The 17,387-nt window shown below is 43.0% G+C and overlaps 1 protein-coding gene across 3 annotated transcripts in view; it reads right to left on the minus strand.

Moving 5' to 3' along the window:
* LOC147691774 (atlastin-3-like) overlaps positions 1 to 17,387 on the minus strand; it is a 269,624-nt gene that overhangs the window by 39,109 nt on the left and 213,128 nt on the right. For all 3 annotated transcript variants that reach the window (XM_086938068.1, XM_086938066.1, XM_086938067.1), the window contains 3 exons: positions 13,619 to 13,675; positions 12,942 to 13,013; positions 5,910 to 6,341 (listed from right to left, as the gene is read on the minus strand). In XM_086938068.1, the coding sequence (XP_086794194.1) occupies positions 5,910 to 6,341; positions 12,942 to 13,013; positions 13,619 to 13,675 (561 nt within the window). The remainder of the gene's footprint in view (positions 1 to 5,909; positions 6,342 to 12,941; positions 13,014 to 13,618; positions 13,676 to 17,387) is intronic.

Consider the following 17,387-nt stretch of genomic DNA (forward strand, 5'->3'; position numbering starts at 1 on the left):
CGCTAGTGTTGCACTGCGCCAACTAGAGCCTCCCCCTTCCTACAACAATGCTAATAGCTTAAACTCACAAATGGGAGACCTATTGCATTGCAAATGCTTGCGTTATTAAAGCTGCACTTCTGTAGCTTGAAGGTTTAGGACTAGATAGTATTTTCAAAAGGTTGATTGACTAAACCGTGCTTTCCCATTTCAATAGTAATCAGGTTGTAAAATGAATAGCTTTGGTTTGTTCTTTTCATAAAAATATTATGTGAACTCGTAAAATTATTCTGTTTACCCAAACTCCTACTTATTGCAATCACTACAACACACAAAACCCTGTGTGTATTACTACAACTATCCTGCAATAGAAAATCATTTGTGTGTTCAGTGCTGTTCAAATGATACTACGGGGTGTAATAAAGTGAGTCGTGCAGGAGGGTCTCCTGATCCCAAGATTTTTGACTGGGTGGTGGTGTTGTGCATTATGTTAAACAGCATATCTGTCCAAAGGGAGAGGCTAGCATACATTACAAGAGTCCTGAAACTACCACCCAATGGCCTGTTGCATATGGTTAAAAGAAGAAAACCATGTCAATAAAAATTAAGCAAAAAGAGCATGTAGAGCGATTAGGCTGAGTGTAAGGCACAGTAATACCTTTGGGTTGAGTTTGCGCTATACAAGCCTGCAGAGTGAGCTGCAGCGCTCCTAATGTGTGCCGGGATGGTTAAAAGCGCTACAATAGCCTGTAGAGCGATTAGGTTGAGTGCAAGGCACAGTAATACCTTTGGGTTGAGTTTGCGCTATACAAGCCTGCAGAGTGAGCTGAAGATCTGCTAATGTGTGCCGGGATGGTTAAAAGCGCTACAATACCTTCAGGTTGAGTTTGTAGAGAGCAAGTAGAGCTCCAAATGTGTGGTAGGACAGTCACAAGCGCTGCAACACCTTCGGGTTGAGTCAGCACAGGAAGTTAGGAAAAGTGGGACAGAGGAGAAGAGGAGGGGAGGGTGGAGGCACAGTAGGTGTTAAAGAAGGGAGGAGAGCTGGGATCATGGCGGACCTAGCCCTACAGCTGCGTCTGGTTACATGCTGGCACTAGGAAGATCCTGCTCTCACAGCCTGGGAAACGAGCCCCCTCACCCCCGTAGAGCACTCAATAGTGTCCAGGAATTGGCTGTGCAGAACATGCAACGAGAGGCCGACTTGCACATTTTATCCAGTTTGCCATCACGACAGATTGTAAAACCCGGTTAAAAGTTTACTTAACTACATTGTATAGCCCGGCGACAATGAAGCGGGCACTGTACAAATAAAATCATACACACACCAACACACCTGCAACCCAAAAACAAGCACTGGCGAGGGACAGCGAAAGTCCAAATTAAAACCAGTTTCTATGCTCAAATAACGGCACAGTACTTTAAACAGCATATCTGTCCAAAGGGAGAAGCTAGCATACATTACAATAGTCTACCATGCAATGGCCTGTTGCACACGGTTAAAAGAAGAAAAACATGTCAATAACAAGCCCGGGAGTGGTGCACGCGAGCGCTTGTGCCCGACGATGCACGCGAAAAACAGCTGGCACACTGCGCACCACTGACCGTAACCACACGCCGGGGGCGGCTACATTTCCTGGCAAAGGTGGACATGCACCCACCTTTGCCCAATTGCGTGCTTTCTTCGCACGCAAAGCCCAATAGAAAGCAAAAACAAAATAACACACGCACAAGCTTGTGAAAAGTACGGATTGATTCCAAGAGGTCGTTTTCCTAGAGCAGCACATGCACGCTGCGCTAGGCTCGATCTAATGAAAAGAATGAGGTGTCCCAATCCAAAACATTGGCCAACTGTTAATACTTGAAAAATGTTATCCTGGTGCACTCAAGGTTAATCAAATTTTCTTAAAGCAAATTTATCTAATTTAGGTTAGCGCTACTCGGGTCACAAGGCGTCCTGCCCTTGTCTTCAAATAACTCAAAACGTGGAGTGGGACTCCCTCCTACACCTGAGTGCGCTGTTTTGCAACGAAACTCATGGGTTTCTTCTCTGTATTTTACGTAATTTCATGCATAAACTGTTCCATGTATCACAAATCAATAGTCCATAGTTAATCTCCGTGGTATAGTGCTTTTATTTCCAATTTCAAGCATATGATTATACCAAGTTTAATAATACATCTTGTAAACCCAATGCATTTCGGGTCTTTCCAACAGACCCTTCATCAGGGGACTATGGAGTGAAGAGAAACAGGACCTGTTAATTCACCTTGCCATAAATACGAAAATATAGAAACATAAACGTATAAACCTAAATATGCATTCATTACATGATTATACCACTCTAACTTCAAAGCTGTACATGTCTCCTAAGTTATGCACAACAAGTACATCGTAAATGTCATGACAATCATTACTTCCTATGAACGCTAAAGTAATCCTAATGCTAAATAGCGATATAAAATTAAATATACACTCTCGGTTCTGAGTTACTTACATAAGACCGTCCGGTCTGATACCTAAATTCGGCGTCTCGATATTTCGCGCCAAAGCTAAGCATCTGTTATGGAGTGCAGTTCCGCACACGTGATCGGAAAGCCTTCCAATCACGGCAGAGTGATACTCGTCATGTGACTTTGTCCATAACGGCTTCAAGGAAGTGTAGGAATTAATTACGCTAAGGCAAATCCTAATGTATATGCGGTAACCAGGAAGTATAGGTGGTATCTCTAGATCGAATGGTGACAAAGACAATTCTATAACAATATTCATACGAACTAATAAACTAAATTACGAATAATATGAAAAACGATACATTCATACAAGTGGATTGTAGAACCTTAATGAACACATCAAGGGTCTCGGATATAGTTCAAACCCATAGCTGTGGTACTTATAAAAAACATGAATGTTCAATTCTATCATTGAGCCCCATCGGGTGGCTTGAATTAAGTTTTTTAATCCAATAGTATTCACATCTAAGTCTTTGCTTAGACGGATCCATGTCGTTGCGTGGAAGGATTCTCTCCAAGACCGTATATCTTAACTGGGAAATTTGGTGTCGTGCTTCAAGCCAGTGACATGCAACTGTGGATTTTGAGTTCATGAGTCTAATATTACTCTTATGTTCAGTTATGCGTGTTTTCACTTTCCTTTCTGTCTGACCTACATAGGTTTTTCCACACGGACATTTAATGGCATACACGCAATTCATAGTGTCACATGTACTATTGTGTTTCAATTCAATTTGATGCCCTTTGGTAGGATGAGTAAATTGATTTCCAATGATTACATTGCCGCAGTGGGTACAATTGTGACATTTTTGCATACCTCGATAGGTCATTGTTAGTTTCTTTGGTGTATTCAATATTTCTTTGATGTTCTTTGATCTTTGAAATGCAAAAGTTATATTTTCTTGATACAGATCTTTTAGATCAGGTTCTTGTTGAATAAGTCCCCAATGTTTATTCACTATTCTTTTGATTTTGGTTGCATCCGTGGAAAATTTCAATACACAAACTGTTTTGGTTTCTTGTGTTTTTGCCACTGCTTTCAGCATGCTGACTCGAGATTGTTTAGCCACTTTGTTTAATGATGTTTGTAATACATCATTCGGATATCCTCTTGCTTGATACTTTTTTGTTTGTTCTTGAAAACTTTTTAACAGCTCTTCTTCATTGGAAGTGATTCTTTTTATTCTTATGAATTGCGAAGTAGGCAAATGTTTTTTCAGTGTCATTGGATGGAAACTTTGAAACAATAGTGAAGAATTTTTGTCAGTTTTTTTGATATGAACATTAGTAGTGATGATATTCTTTGTTATGGACACTTTCACATCGAGGAATGCTATGTTTTGCTCATCTATAGTATGGGTGAATTTTATCCTTTCATTACAAGCGTTGAGAGCAATGATGTTGTTTTCCAAATCTTCTCTAGCTCCTTTCCATATTATAAATAGGTCATCTATGTACCTTTTGTACATAATCAAGTGGTCTGTCCATGATGGATTCTCAAGAATGTGATCAGTTTCAAATTTGTTCATAAAAATGTTAGCGTATGAGGGCGCCCCCCCAAAGCCCATAGATGTTCCACTGCTTTGGTTATAGTATTTTCCATTCCATTCAAAGTAGCTGCAAAATAATGCGAATTGCATGAGTTGTATGATTAGCAATTTTTGTTCCTCCTGTAGGTTGCTGTTAGCAAGGCTCCATTCTATTGCCTCTATGCCTTCGTTGTGGGGAATAGAGGTGTATAGGGCGGTTACATCTATAGTGCATAGTAGATATGTTTCATCAATCTTCAACACTAGCTTATCCAACATGTTCAAGAAAGCTGTTGTGTCTTTAATGTACGTGGCTGAGTTTTGTACAATGGGTTGCAAAAACCTGTCAATGAATTTCCCTATGGGCTCAGAGATAGACCCACACGCAGAGACGATGGGTCTAAATGGCGGATTAGTCAAATTTTTGTGTATCTTGGGTGTCATATACAGCTTTGGTCTTCTTGGATATTTCATTTCTAGAAACTGTTTGGTTTTGTCATTTATCCACTTCATATCATGGGCGTCATTAATGATCTTTTTAAGAATTTGTTGGTATTCTTGAGTAGGATCTGATTCCAGTGGAAGATATATATCTGTTAACTGTTAATACGCCACAGACAAATCAGAGAGTATTAACTCAGCATTTGACCCCAAACCTGCTGTTGGGAATGGATTTTCTTGTACTGTCTTTACATCTTGTCCCCCAAGAGCAGAGGGCTTTGCTAACAGGATTAAACAACTTTCAAAAAAGGACCTCATGTGATTCATATTGGGAAAAGACCCCTATGCCCACATCTCACGCGGTCATTTACCCTTCAGAAAGTAAGGGAGGACTGAGCACACCATGGTTGTTTTATGAACAATCCTTGCACTGGGCATGTATCCTCCATTGACAGCCATGAAGTTGTATCATTTCTGGCTTGTAGAAGAATCAATGGAGGTTTAAACTAGCACTGATGGAAGTACATATCCACTGAGTAAACCTTTTATGCCTGTACGTACTGGACATATCTACAGAGCTAGCAGAAAATTAAGAAGCAACAATTTCACTAATGTAACTGATGCATTCAAGGCTTGACCTCCCATCACCAGTGACTAAAATAAAACACCCATAAAAAAGAGGATGGGATACACAAGTAAAGCTCGTGTAAAGTCACCAAGAAATCTCAATTCAATGACAGACATTTAAAGGTATGTGGATTTATGATCAATAATAAATACTTAGAACAATTTCCTGCTAAACATGAAGTTGAACAGTATTTTTCAGCAAATATACATTTAGAATGTTTGTAAACTTAACACCTTTCGAATATAGTGAAACATTAAAAGGATTCTAATACAAAAATAAAATCAACATTGGTTGGTGTATTTCTTCAGGTCCTTGTATGAAACTTGCGGTTAAACCCTATGGTACAGTGCTCGCGTAGGGAATGCAGGCTTTTCAGTGTGAAAAAGTCACTGATATTACTCTAAGAAACTACTCTACTGAGAGCTGATACAGAGCACGAGTTTTCTGTTAAGATTCATACTAGTAGAAGAATAGGTAAAGGCGATAAGGCATGCACAGCTTGTATTTTAAGTGAACCCATCAGTCCCTTGGAATAGCACTGCAGGTGATGACAGGTACAGGGTATTCAGTAGGAAGGAGCAATTTACTGTATAAAAAAAGAACGCAAACATTCAAACCAAAACATGAGTTAATGTGTATATGTGTAAGTGAAGTCAATTCTTTAAGAATAAATTAACGCATCAATTGTCCTCAAGTGGTCATTGTTCAGACAATGACTAAAATATACGTAAAAGAGTTTGCATGCTCAACTGATAAACAAAAAGGACAGAAGATCATGCATCCACATGGTAAAAGTGTAAAGAAAAAGGAGGCTCTCACCTGGTCCAGGACATATCCAGCACCGGAGTCGATGGCGCTTCCCAGATCCCGGTACTGCCCAGAGTACTTGATATAGCCCCAGGTCAGGAGGGCAATAAGCAGGAGTCCCACAGCACAGTTGCAGAGCTGTGCCGCAATGCCCAGGCCCACGAAACCCATTATGCCAGACAAGATGTAGAGGACGGCAATGACTGCGAAGAGCACGGCTGGGGTGCGAAAGGTGCTAAAGATATTCTTGCTCTCGTTGTGCTTGCTGAAGTTGGCATACTGCTCGTCGATCTCCTGTTCCAGCTCGTCCTGGTAGCGCTGGCTGAAGTCCTTGCCACCCATCTTCTTGATCTTCTGGAAGTGTTCTATGGCATCGTCGCGGAGCTCGTTGTGCTTCTCCTCTAGTTTTTCTGGAGACATGTAGGGCTTGTCACCTCCACAGGTCTATATGTAGATCACACAGAAGGGAAAAGAACAGAGATGACTGATACGTTTCACAATGTGCCTTCAGTTGCAAGTAATAAACATATATTTAGGCAAAACAAACAAGGGCAAAGCTAATAGTTCTTTCCTTGGTAAGCTGGAGTGATGGTTACATTATTAATTCCTTTCTGCAATCATATCGCAATAACTAAAAGTCATCGCCTAAACGCGATGACCACATGCAATAACATTTTGAAATAAAAAAAATTAACAAATATAATTTTAATAGTGCCGTAAGGTTGCTTTCTACTAGATAGGTATACTTGGAACAATTATATAAACCTTTTTTAGTTTTAATGTCCATCGCCTTAGTAAGTGAATTCTTACTGGCATAAACGAAATGTACTTTTGGCTTTAAATTACTGTAAACTGAAAGCTTAGGTTAAACGCAAGGACAAAAAAGAATAAAGAAAAAACCTCGTCTAAGTGAAGTATTGGCTCATCAGCCATGGGAACGAAGTGCATTTCTTTTTAGGCAGATGTGTACAAACGATTAAACAAAATACCACCACTCTCAGTGCAAGAATGCCACTGGCTGAAGTGGGCAGCTCCACGGCCGCATACTATGTGCTGTGACAAGCGAAAGTAAAAGAGCAATTAAGGTTGAACAATCCAATAAAGGAAGAGGGCTGACCCAAATCCCTTCAGTGTTCTTTTGTGTAGACGAGTTTTCTTTGGTTTGCTTCAGGCTGGCAAAGAGCTAAAGAGGTCTGTAAACAAGAAATAAAGAGCAGAGGAAATATAAAATCCCTTTACCAAAGTAATTTCCTCTATCACACAAATAAACTAAGAAAAGGAGATTAGGGAACACTACAACCAGCTGTTCCACAAAGGCACTGATGGTAAAACTCGGGCATAAGGAAAAGGGACAGAAAAAGCATTCTCCAGCATATGATGCCAGAGACGGAATTGTACCCATGCCCATAATGGCTTTGCTAATGTGTTTCAGCTATGTCGCAAATGGTGGAAAGTGATGTAAAAAAGCTGTATGACACACTGTCTGGGGTTATAGTGCTTTTTATTTTTTCCCCAGTTATGCTGCACAGGAGCTAGAGCTGTTGTATAATATGGCTAAAAACCATTGTCAAAGCCTCGGATAAGTGAGAATTATTGGCTTTGCCAAAGCTTGGTATGGAATGCCATATGGTAATTTATAAGTTTTCATATTGTGTTTACAACAGTTGAAGTGTTAATGTTATAGAACGGAGAATGCCCTTGGCGAGGTGTTAGTGTGTCCAGATTCAGAAGCACTTTAGGGCCATACAAAAACTGTGAAAATGTGCCATATAAATGCGCAGAATGTAACATAGGTTGTAGGCAGACAGAAAAAAACAATAGATCACAGTTTTTATTACAGTGATGCTTGAGGCTTTGTGTTACTTTGAGTGCAGTGGTTACAAAAGAACTAAAAGAGCACTCCTGACTGCTTGTTTAGTAGTAACATATAGCAAACATCTGTGTTCAGTCGGCTTCCTAGAGCTTTCCGCCCCTGTGCCTCTGCACCTGTTGCACCGTCCAAATCATGGTCCTAGTGCCTGCAGGGTAATTGCACTTGTGACTACTAGTTTAGTTGTAACCTATAGCAATATTCGGTGGTCAGTGGGTTTCATAGAGCTTTCAGGCACTGCACCAGCTGCACCATCTAAATCATAGCCATAGTACTGGTAACTGCACTTGCGACTACGTGTTTAGTAGCAATATATAGCAATAATCAGTGTTAAGTGAGTTTCCTAGAGATTTTGGCTCCTGTGCCACTGCACCTGATGCGACATCCAAATCAAACTACCTCAAATAGACTACCTCAAATTAAATGATTATTTCTCTGTTGCAGGCAATTTGTGCACCATCCTTTAGCTCACCCTTGTCTGTAAGACCCTTCTATTTCGAAGGAGACCTTTGCAGAAAATTGGAGGAGGCTCGGGACTGGGAAAACAGACCTGTACAGCACTGTTTTTTGTATCAGTTTCTAGTGGAGCAGACCTCAAAGGCTGGATGATGTTCTACTTAATCGCTTTCATTCAGATTAAGAAGTAAACAGGTTGTAGATTGTTTACGTTTTTGCTAGGGATCGGGTGGTTTCTTTCACGGATAAACAGGCCATGGAGTCAAAACGGTTATTCCAGTGAATCACAGCCTAACAGGCTTCAGGTTGTCTCGACCTAAACCAGTCGCAAGCAGCAGTCTTCGGCTTGGCCTTGGTGCAGTTTGCCTTGACTAAGCCCCAATTATCCTAAAGGACACTTACCATACGCCCTATGACCAGTATTGGATCTCTTTCCAGATATAGTGCCTCTCTAGACCTATCTGCTCTCGAGGAATATTTGACCTGGAGTAGGTGGCTACCTCTCTACAGGTGCAGTGTTCATCCATAACAAGGTTTGAGGAACCACAGGAAGCTTGGTTACAAACTCAGCCCTTCTTTGGAGATCACTGCAGAGCGTCTTACTTGCTCCATTTGTCGCAAACAGTATCTTAATCACACTAGATTCTTATCTAGTCCTGGCAGCATTTCAGGATGCTGTTAGAGTCTCTCCTAGGTAGAAGTGATGAGCTTCCAATTAAAGGATCTTATACATGTTGTCCTACTGATGGATACACAGTTTGTTTCAGTCTTACCTAGACACCATTGACAAAAACTTTTTTCTGATAGGCTGGTTTTTAGAACATGTCCAAGATTCATTCCCAAAGTAGTTAGAGTAAGAGATATTTATTTTTTTCATCCCATAATCCCACTACAACAGTCAGATGGGGAACAAGCTTCACTACCTGGACAACTGCTCTACACCAGTATGACAGTTTATCGTATGGGTTGGGATGGATACTCAATCTCTCCATGGCTAAGGAGGACAGATGATCACACTTTACTCTTTAGCCTCTACCATAACTGTTATGAAGGGAGGCTACACAATGGGAATTGATGTCTCTTGGGCCGACGGGAGAGAGGCACATTTGAAAGTCATCTGTGTGCAAGCAAGGATGTGGGGGTAGCTATCTCTACTTTGGGTTCCCATTACAGGTTTGAGATAGGGACAGGATGGGGTGAGGCTTGCATGTATTCTCCATTTCAAATTCAACTCCTTAAGTTGACATCTCTTTCTTGTAGTGCCTTTTGCCACATTTCTCTACACTTCTGCAAATGCGTGAATGTGCTGTTTGTGTATATGCAATAGACACTGACGCCCTGTAGTCTGCAAAGTTAGTTCTAGGGTTGTACGTGAAAAACACAATGCAACTATATACCTTCTTTCTGTGCTTGCTATGAGACATTTCATTTTAGCTAGACAAAACTAAATGAGCTGCTCTGCGCCTGTGCCACAGTTGATAAAAACTGCATTTTATTATAAAAACAGCTTCTGTGCCAAGGCTCTTTTAGGGTAGCATTTTCATGCTGGTAATTATCACAGAACTGCTGCAGACTGTGACTGAGATGCGGCCCTGCTGACTCTGACTTACATCGCGCTAAGAAAGATACCCTGTGCACTGCCAACCTATGACCAAGGTATGGCGGTTAGACTATCCCAATTGATCTGGCAGAATAATGCTAAAGCTATGCTCTTTAGTATAGTGTAGGTACAGATCGGAGAAGACAAACACTAGCGTCAATTAACATGGTTGAGTTGTTCATACTGTTTACTATTCTAACAATGCTGATTACAGTAACATGTCCCATCTTTCTAATAATGGCAGCTCAAGCTTTTTAAACAAGAATACGATCATTTCAATAAATGTTTGAAAAAGCATTGTTGTATATTTCTTGTGTTTACCTTGGGCATGCAGGACTGACAAACAAAAGGGTTAGATCTGTTTCCATAGATTTCTTGAGAATCAGAGAATCATGTTCGAGGCTGCCAACATCTGTTAAACTATTCGATTTAGGGGTTAGATGTGGTACTGTGAGCTAGTCGAAACCCACCAACACTCACTGAATGTACGTGGACTTAGTCCCTATATTCTGACGTTTGTGTTGGTCTAATATATACTCCTGCTATATTTGTAGGAACCGGATAACAAGGAGGGGTAACGTATGAATACTGAATCAAAGGTCCTTTGCTTAGTACTGCAGACTTGATGGGAAGTGTTTTGAAAAAAGGTGTTCTCTTCCCATGCATAGAAATAGGGTATTTTGTTTTTGTTATGTTGCATCAAAGCAACTAAACAATTTTGATATTGCCTCTCAAAAGCAAGGACAGTGACAAGGAAGGAAATGAGAACACACCTAGCATTCCCCAGGTTGAATGTTTTGATAACTGACAACAATACGTTATTATCGTAGAAGAACAACTCAATTAGATGGTGCAGAATGGTGCATACAACTCTTCACTTCATGGTTCAGATGTGTGGTTACTATGGCCCCTTGACACTAATGGCTGCAATGCACATTTTTTAAACTCTTTCAAAGATATTAAAGCTAGAAGATCAGATCCCAGATACATCTAGTCAGAAACATTCAGGTATAGTAACTACCTATAGTGTAGGTAAGTTGTGCCAGCAATGGCTAAAACACTCCACATTGTCAGCTCTTAAGCGACATCTATCCCTTCCTTCAGACAACATGGACTTTGCAAGATTAGGTTCCTGATCCCCCCTTCTAAAAGTTTCATATACGATACATTTAATGAACTTTGGAAGATTTTACAACAAGGTCATAATTACTTACAAGTAATCTCCATTACTCTTTCTACCTTGATCGCCTCAGTCATCACACACAGCCCTTCTTACCAGTTTGTCTTGTCTGATTAGATCTGGGCATACTTAGGCAATACATTGTGAAAGAGGTGAAGCTTCACAGAGACACTAAAGAAGTGGGGGTGACGGAGGTGGGCGTTTCTTTCAGTTAAAGGTAGCTTATCGTGGCATATAATCAGAAATTCTTGAAATCAATTTTCACACTTGAACTGCCACAGTGAACGAGACATCATTGCAAAGCAAGAGGTTTTAACATGTAAAAATGTTTGCAATAAAACTGGACTTAAAAATGAAGAGTTAAATTGGTATTTGCACTCCCTCAGGTCTGTGACTTCACTAATTTATGTGACCTTTTCCTACAATTCGAAGCTTCCTATTACCAGGCCTGCCAAATCATAAGATGTCACCTGAGTGACAAAGAATCTCTTGTTTTTCATTTGGTAAGGGCACTATCCCATACAGTTATTATTAGACAAACTAGATTGTTAGAAGAACTGGATTATAATAGCAGTCAGCCATATGTTTTTGGGGTTCTGCTTAAACATACCTGTGCTTTTTCAGGGTGTGTTTTTTGATGGCTATTTTAAAGGTTGTTTTATAAGCTGGTTGGGAGGTTGAAACTACACAATCTAAGGTTGGGGATTGGCATTCCAGTGAAGCTGCTCAAGAAAATGAATATGTAAAAGCAAGAATGTACATGGACAAGTTTGGTAGGTGAAGGTTAGCAGAGCACATAAGTCTGGACAACAAGTGGCAAGAATCTCAGCTAAATAATAGGGTCTTGAAGAGGGATTGGGGTTTAGTCCATGAATGTACTTGATCAAGGCAAAGAGTTTGAACTATGCTTTGTAACTGGCTAAAAGTGGAAGATTTTGTCAGAGGGACAGAAAGTATAATTTGGAAGACCCAGAAGCAGCCTGTTGCAGAAGTCTGCAGAATATGAAAAGTGCATTTATGTAGGAATTAGCTGTAGACTTTTAAAGGTACGAATGGGTTCTTTTGATTCTGAGGTGCAGTGACTCTTTTGGGGATGAAAAAATGTAGGTACCTTTTGGAGTTGTACAGCTCTCCGCGACTTGTGGTAAAATTAGTAGGAATGAAATTAGGTAGATAAGAAGATTAGTGGAGTTTGGAGAAATGGTTTGGAGATTGGAATATATGGGACTTGGGATTTCAATGAATTGACTATGCGAGGTTATAAAGCCAATCCTGACTGATGGGCAAAGGTTTGTTATTTCAGAACAGCTTTGAAGTGTACAAGAAGGGACAGACTATAGGCTCAGGGCGTAATCGGTAAGAGACTAGAAAAGCTAAAAAGAAAAAAAAACAGTTAATGTCACACAGGCTGGAGTTAAACAACAAGGAGAGAACTGTAAGACTGTGTCATATGAGACACCTACTAGAAAAGGGTGTAGGAAGGTCTGTGCAAAGTACTACAAGACAAAGAGGAATTGGAGTGGGAAGAACCACCATCGGACAGCTAGCAAAAACACTAAAGATAAACTGTTGAGTCTGATGGCATGATCAACTGTACCAGGGGTAATCAACAGGTTGAAGCGCACAACTAATGATGAGCCAAACATCAGAAAAGACAGTTCATAACATTTTCTATACATTAACAGGGGTGAAATGCTGACAACAATTATACTTTAAACCTATGTAAGCCACCCAGCGGGTACAGTCTGATTTGACAGTGTGCTCAACATTATTATTATTATTTTTAAATAGTCTGAAAACACCTACAGTTTTGGGCCGGTTGCCAAGAATTCCACACGATCCCTTAATAAAACATTTAGCTTGAATGGTTTCAAGCGTTGATGCACATCTTTCATCTTTATTACTGAGATAATAACCATATACACACTCTGTACCCACCTGTTCCATTCCGTTATAGTACAGGTCTCTGGCAGCAGCTACTGCAGCGAGATTATTGGCCTCTGCTGTGGCCTGTACATAAAAAATAACAGCATATTAAAGGCAAACATGTCTACTACATAGCTAAAAATCATTTATAGACCAAAAAGGAGCATGGCGACACTCTGAGACTTAGTAGGAAAGTAACATTCGGAGTAAGAGGCCTACATGCAAACACCCCTCTAAAATAAATCAGGGGAGCCTTTTCCTAAGCACTAGGAATCACAACTTCACAAACCAAATGACTATTGATTTTGAAATTGATGACATTGAGAGACGTGGCTAGCCTTCGCGAGGCTGGGGACCTATTTGTAGGGAAAAACAGTTTGCTAGATTCCGCTGGTGCAAACGTTTGCATAATTTTCTCCAGCAGGCCTCTGATTCGAGTGGAAAATGTCTTGTGGGAACAAAGAAATAACAGACACAGGATGCAATCACTTCGAATCAATCTGTTGCTGATACCTCAGGTGAATCTTGAATGCAATGTATGCGTTCAATTTCAAGTGAGATGCATGCAGGATGCAGGCAGGTTTCACAACATTTTGCAATTGATTATAATTTCATATTCCCCCAATACCTTTTCAAGTCTATATATGGCGTCAAAGCTATAAAATCAGTATATGATAAACTCAGCTTACCTGAAGCATTGATTTAGGGTGTGGCAAATCTTCTCCTTGGTAAATTTTAATATATGCCTACAAAAAAAAAAATGTTTTAAACTCAAAGTAGTAAGTATGTTATGCTATACTGGTTGCCAACGGCAGAGAAAATGGCAGTCTGGAAGTTACATCATTAACTTTTCTGAGGACTGAATATTTCCCACCAAGAGGGTCTCAGATTACACCTGATAGAGCCCATTATATTTCTAGTCCAAGGGGTGTTCGACATTGGTCCAGAAAGATGGCTCTCAGAATATTAACAGAAAATAATTTTACATACAATTAACCTAAACGTAACTCTTCTATAGTGGGATTATTCTGAAAATGTATAGACTGTGTGGCCCTCTAAACCTCTGCTGGACTCCCTGGTCTTTTATGCAGCAAGATAACCTGCATACCTCCCAACCCTGCCCATCTGCTATAGCCAGTAATAGCGTAAGTAGGCATCGCACAAGTTACTACTTGTGTAACGATATATCTGTAAGAGACGTTAGTTAGTGATAGATTCCTTACCTTAGAATATCCCCAGGCGTCAGACTGGATCCGGAAACTTTTGCGTAGCAGTACCCTTGCGCGTCGGTAGGCGTCGTCTGCGGCTCCGCGTCCGTCGTCGTGGGCGCCGTGAGGAAGTCGTCGGAGTACTTAGACGCCGCCTCCACGTGCTGACGTTAGTTCTTAGACACAGCTTTTCCGCGCCAGAAACGCAGAGCTATGCCAAAAACCAACACTGGTGCCATGAAACTAGGGCCCTGAAAGGGGATGACCTTAACCCTAGATATCGGTTAGCAGAACGGGGAGGATGGGTGGGTCGGTAAGGAATCTATTACTAACGAATGTCTCTTACAGATATATTGTTACACAAGTAGTAACTTGTGCATCTGAAAGAGACACGCTAGTGATAGATTCCTTACCTTAGAATAGATACCCCAGCAATACCAACCCCGTGGTGGTGTGTCTGCGAACCAATAATCACACCAGAAAGTCCTGGAGGACGGAACGGCCAAAGAAGCCATCCCTCCGGACTTGACTGTCCAGGCAATAATGTCGTGCAAACGTGTTCAGCGAGGCCCACGTAGCTGCCTGGCAAATGTCCTGCAAGGGCACACTTCGGCCCAAGGCAGTTGTAGTCGCTGTGGCTCGAGTGGAATGAGCCCTCAGCCCCACAGGGGGTTCCTTCTTAGCCAAGGAGTAACACGCCTGGATACACAAGATGATCCACCGTGAGATTGTCCGCTTGTGCACCGCTTTCCCTTTCTTAGCGCCCACGTAACCGACAAAGAGTTGGTCATCCACCCGGAACTGGCGTGTGCTATCCAAATAAAATGAGAGCGCACGTTTTGGGTCCAGACGGTGGAGCCTCTCTTCCTCTCTCTCGAGGGATGCGGAAAGAAGGTGGGACAGGTGATTGATTGCCCAATGTGGAAAGCCGTGACTACCTTGGGTAGGAAGGAGGGCCTTGTCCGTAACACAACCTTGTCCGGATGGACTGAAAGGAAGGAAGGTTTACCAGATACAGCCTGGAGCTCACTCACTCTCCTGGCAGAGGTGATGGCTACCGGGAAGGTAGTTTTCAAAGTTAGAAGGCGAAGAGGACAGTTGTGGAGTGGCTCGAAGGGAGCACACATCAGAAATGTAAGAACCAAGTTCAAGTCCCACTGAGGCATCACAAAGGGCACAGGAGGGTACGTATGCGTGATGCCTTTCAGGAATCGATTAACGATAGGGGACTTGAACAAAGAAGGTTGATCAGGCAGCCTCAAAAAGGCTGAAAGAGCAGAAAGGTAGCCCTTGATAGTGCCCAGAGCAGAGCCCTGCTGGGCAAGAGAGAGAAGAAAGAGAAGAACCTCTGAAAGTGGGGCATTGAGGGTATCCACAGCCTTTGCTGTGCACCATGCCACAAATCTGTTCCACCTACAGGCATATACAGACTTTGTGGAGGGACGCCTGGCTGCCAGAATGATGTTACAAACTTCAGGAGGCAAGTCAAATGGCCTCAACTGTCGCCGCTCAATCTCAAAGCATGGAGGTGGAGACTGGACAGGTTCGGGTGGAGGAGCGTCCCCTGCTGCTGCGACAGAAGGTCCTCCTGAAGAGGCAGACGAACCGGGGGATCGACTTACATACTGAGTAGCTCGGGATACCAGTACCTTCGTGCCCAGTCCGGAGCCACAAGGATGACTTGTGCCCGGTTGCGCTTGATCTTCTTCAGCACTCTGGGCAGAAGTGGTATAGGCGGAAAGGAGTACAACAGACCGCAACTCCACTCGCGACGAAAAGCGTCTCCGAGCGAGTGTCGCCTTGGAAATTCCAACGCGCACAACTGATCACATTGCGCATTCTCTCCGGTGGCGAAGAGATCTAACCAAGGCTCTCCCCACTGCTGAAAGAGACCTTGCGCCACGTCCGAGTTCAGACGCCATTCGTGATCCATCATGCACCGGCGGCTGAGTTCGTCCGCCCTGGCGTTCAGAGAACCTGCCAGGTGTTGAACTACCAGAGTCACGCCCTGATGTTCCAGCCATTGCCAGAGGCGCAGAGCCTCCTGGCAGAGGGTCCACGACCCCACCCCGCCCTGTTTGTTGCAGTACCACATGGCGGTGGTGTAGTCCGTGAACACCTGCACTACACTCCCCCGAACAGAATGAATGAATGAATGAATGAATGAATGAATGAATGAATTGTCAATTTATAAGAGCGCAACTTAACCCGGAGGCATCAAGGCGCAGAAGATGGGGAAAAAAAACAGAGGGGAGGAATGCCTTCAGTGCTAGACGAATCGCCCGCAGCTCCAAAAGGTTCATCTGCCACCGGGCGTGATGTACCAGAAGGATGCAGGAAGCCATCAGTCCCAGAAGCCGCAGCGTCAACCTGACCGAAACCCGGGATAAAGGCTGGAAGATTGGAATCAGAGCCTGTATATCCCGAACCTGCTGCTCGGGTGGGTAAACCCGAAACTGCGCCGAGTCGAGAACCGCTACGATGAAAAGGAGCTTCTGAGAGGGGCACAGGTGTGACTTCGGCACATTGATGGAGAACCCCAGCTGGTGCAAGAGGTCTGCCGTCGTCTGGAGGTGGCTGACGACTGTCTGGGGCGAGCCCGCCTTCAACAACCAGTCGTCGAGGTTGGGGGAAGACTGAAACCCCTAACCTGCGAAGATGAGCTGCGACCACCACCATCACTTTCGTGAACACCCGTGGGGCGCTGGTAAGGCCGAAGGGGAGCACGGTAAACTGAAAGTGCTCGTGGCCTACCGTGAACCGCAGGTAACGCCGGTGGGCCGGCAGGACGAGGATGTGGAAATAGGCGTCCTGCAAGTCCAACGCTACCATCCAGTCTCCTGGGTCCAGGGCAGCTAAGACCTGAGCCAGAGTCAGCATTTTGAACTTCTCCTTCCGGAGGAAGCCGTTGACGCTCCTTAGGTCCAAGATAGGGTGTAGGCCCCCTTTGCCCTTCTTGGGTACCAGAAAGTAGTGGGAGTAGCAACCACGTCCTACTTCTGGCCCAGGAACGCGCTCGATGGCCCCCTTGGCCAAGAGGGCCGAAACTTCCTCCTGCAGGAGCCGCAAGTGATCCCCCGATACGCGGTGGTATTGTGGTGGCATAGCTTGAGGGGTCGTCTCGAAGGGGAGGGAGTAGCCCCTCCGGATGATCTGCAGCACCCACCTGTCCGAAGTGACAGTGCGCCAGTGAGAGTGGTGATGGCAAACCCTGCCCCGCACTGGCGTCACATGGGCCGAGAAGCACGGA

This window comes from Lissotriton vulgaris, chromosome 9 (assembly GCF_964263255.1).
Source record: "Lissotriton vulgaris chromosome 9, aLisVul1.2, whole genome shotgun sequence".
Classification (NCBI taxonomy): Eukaryota; Metazoa; Chordata; class Amphibia; order Caudata; family Salamandridae; genus Lissotriton; species Lissotriton vulgaris.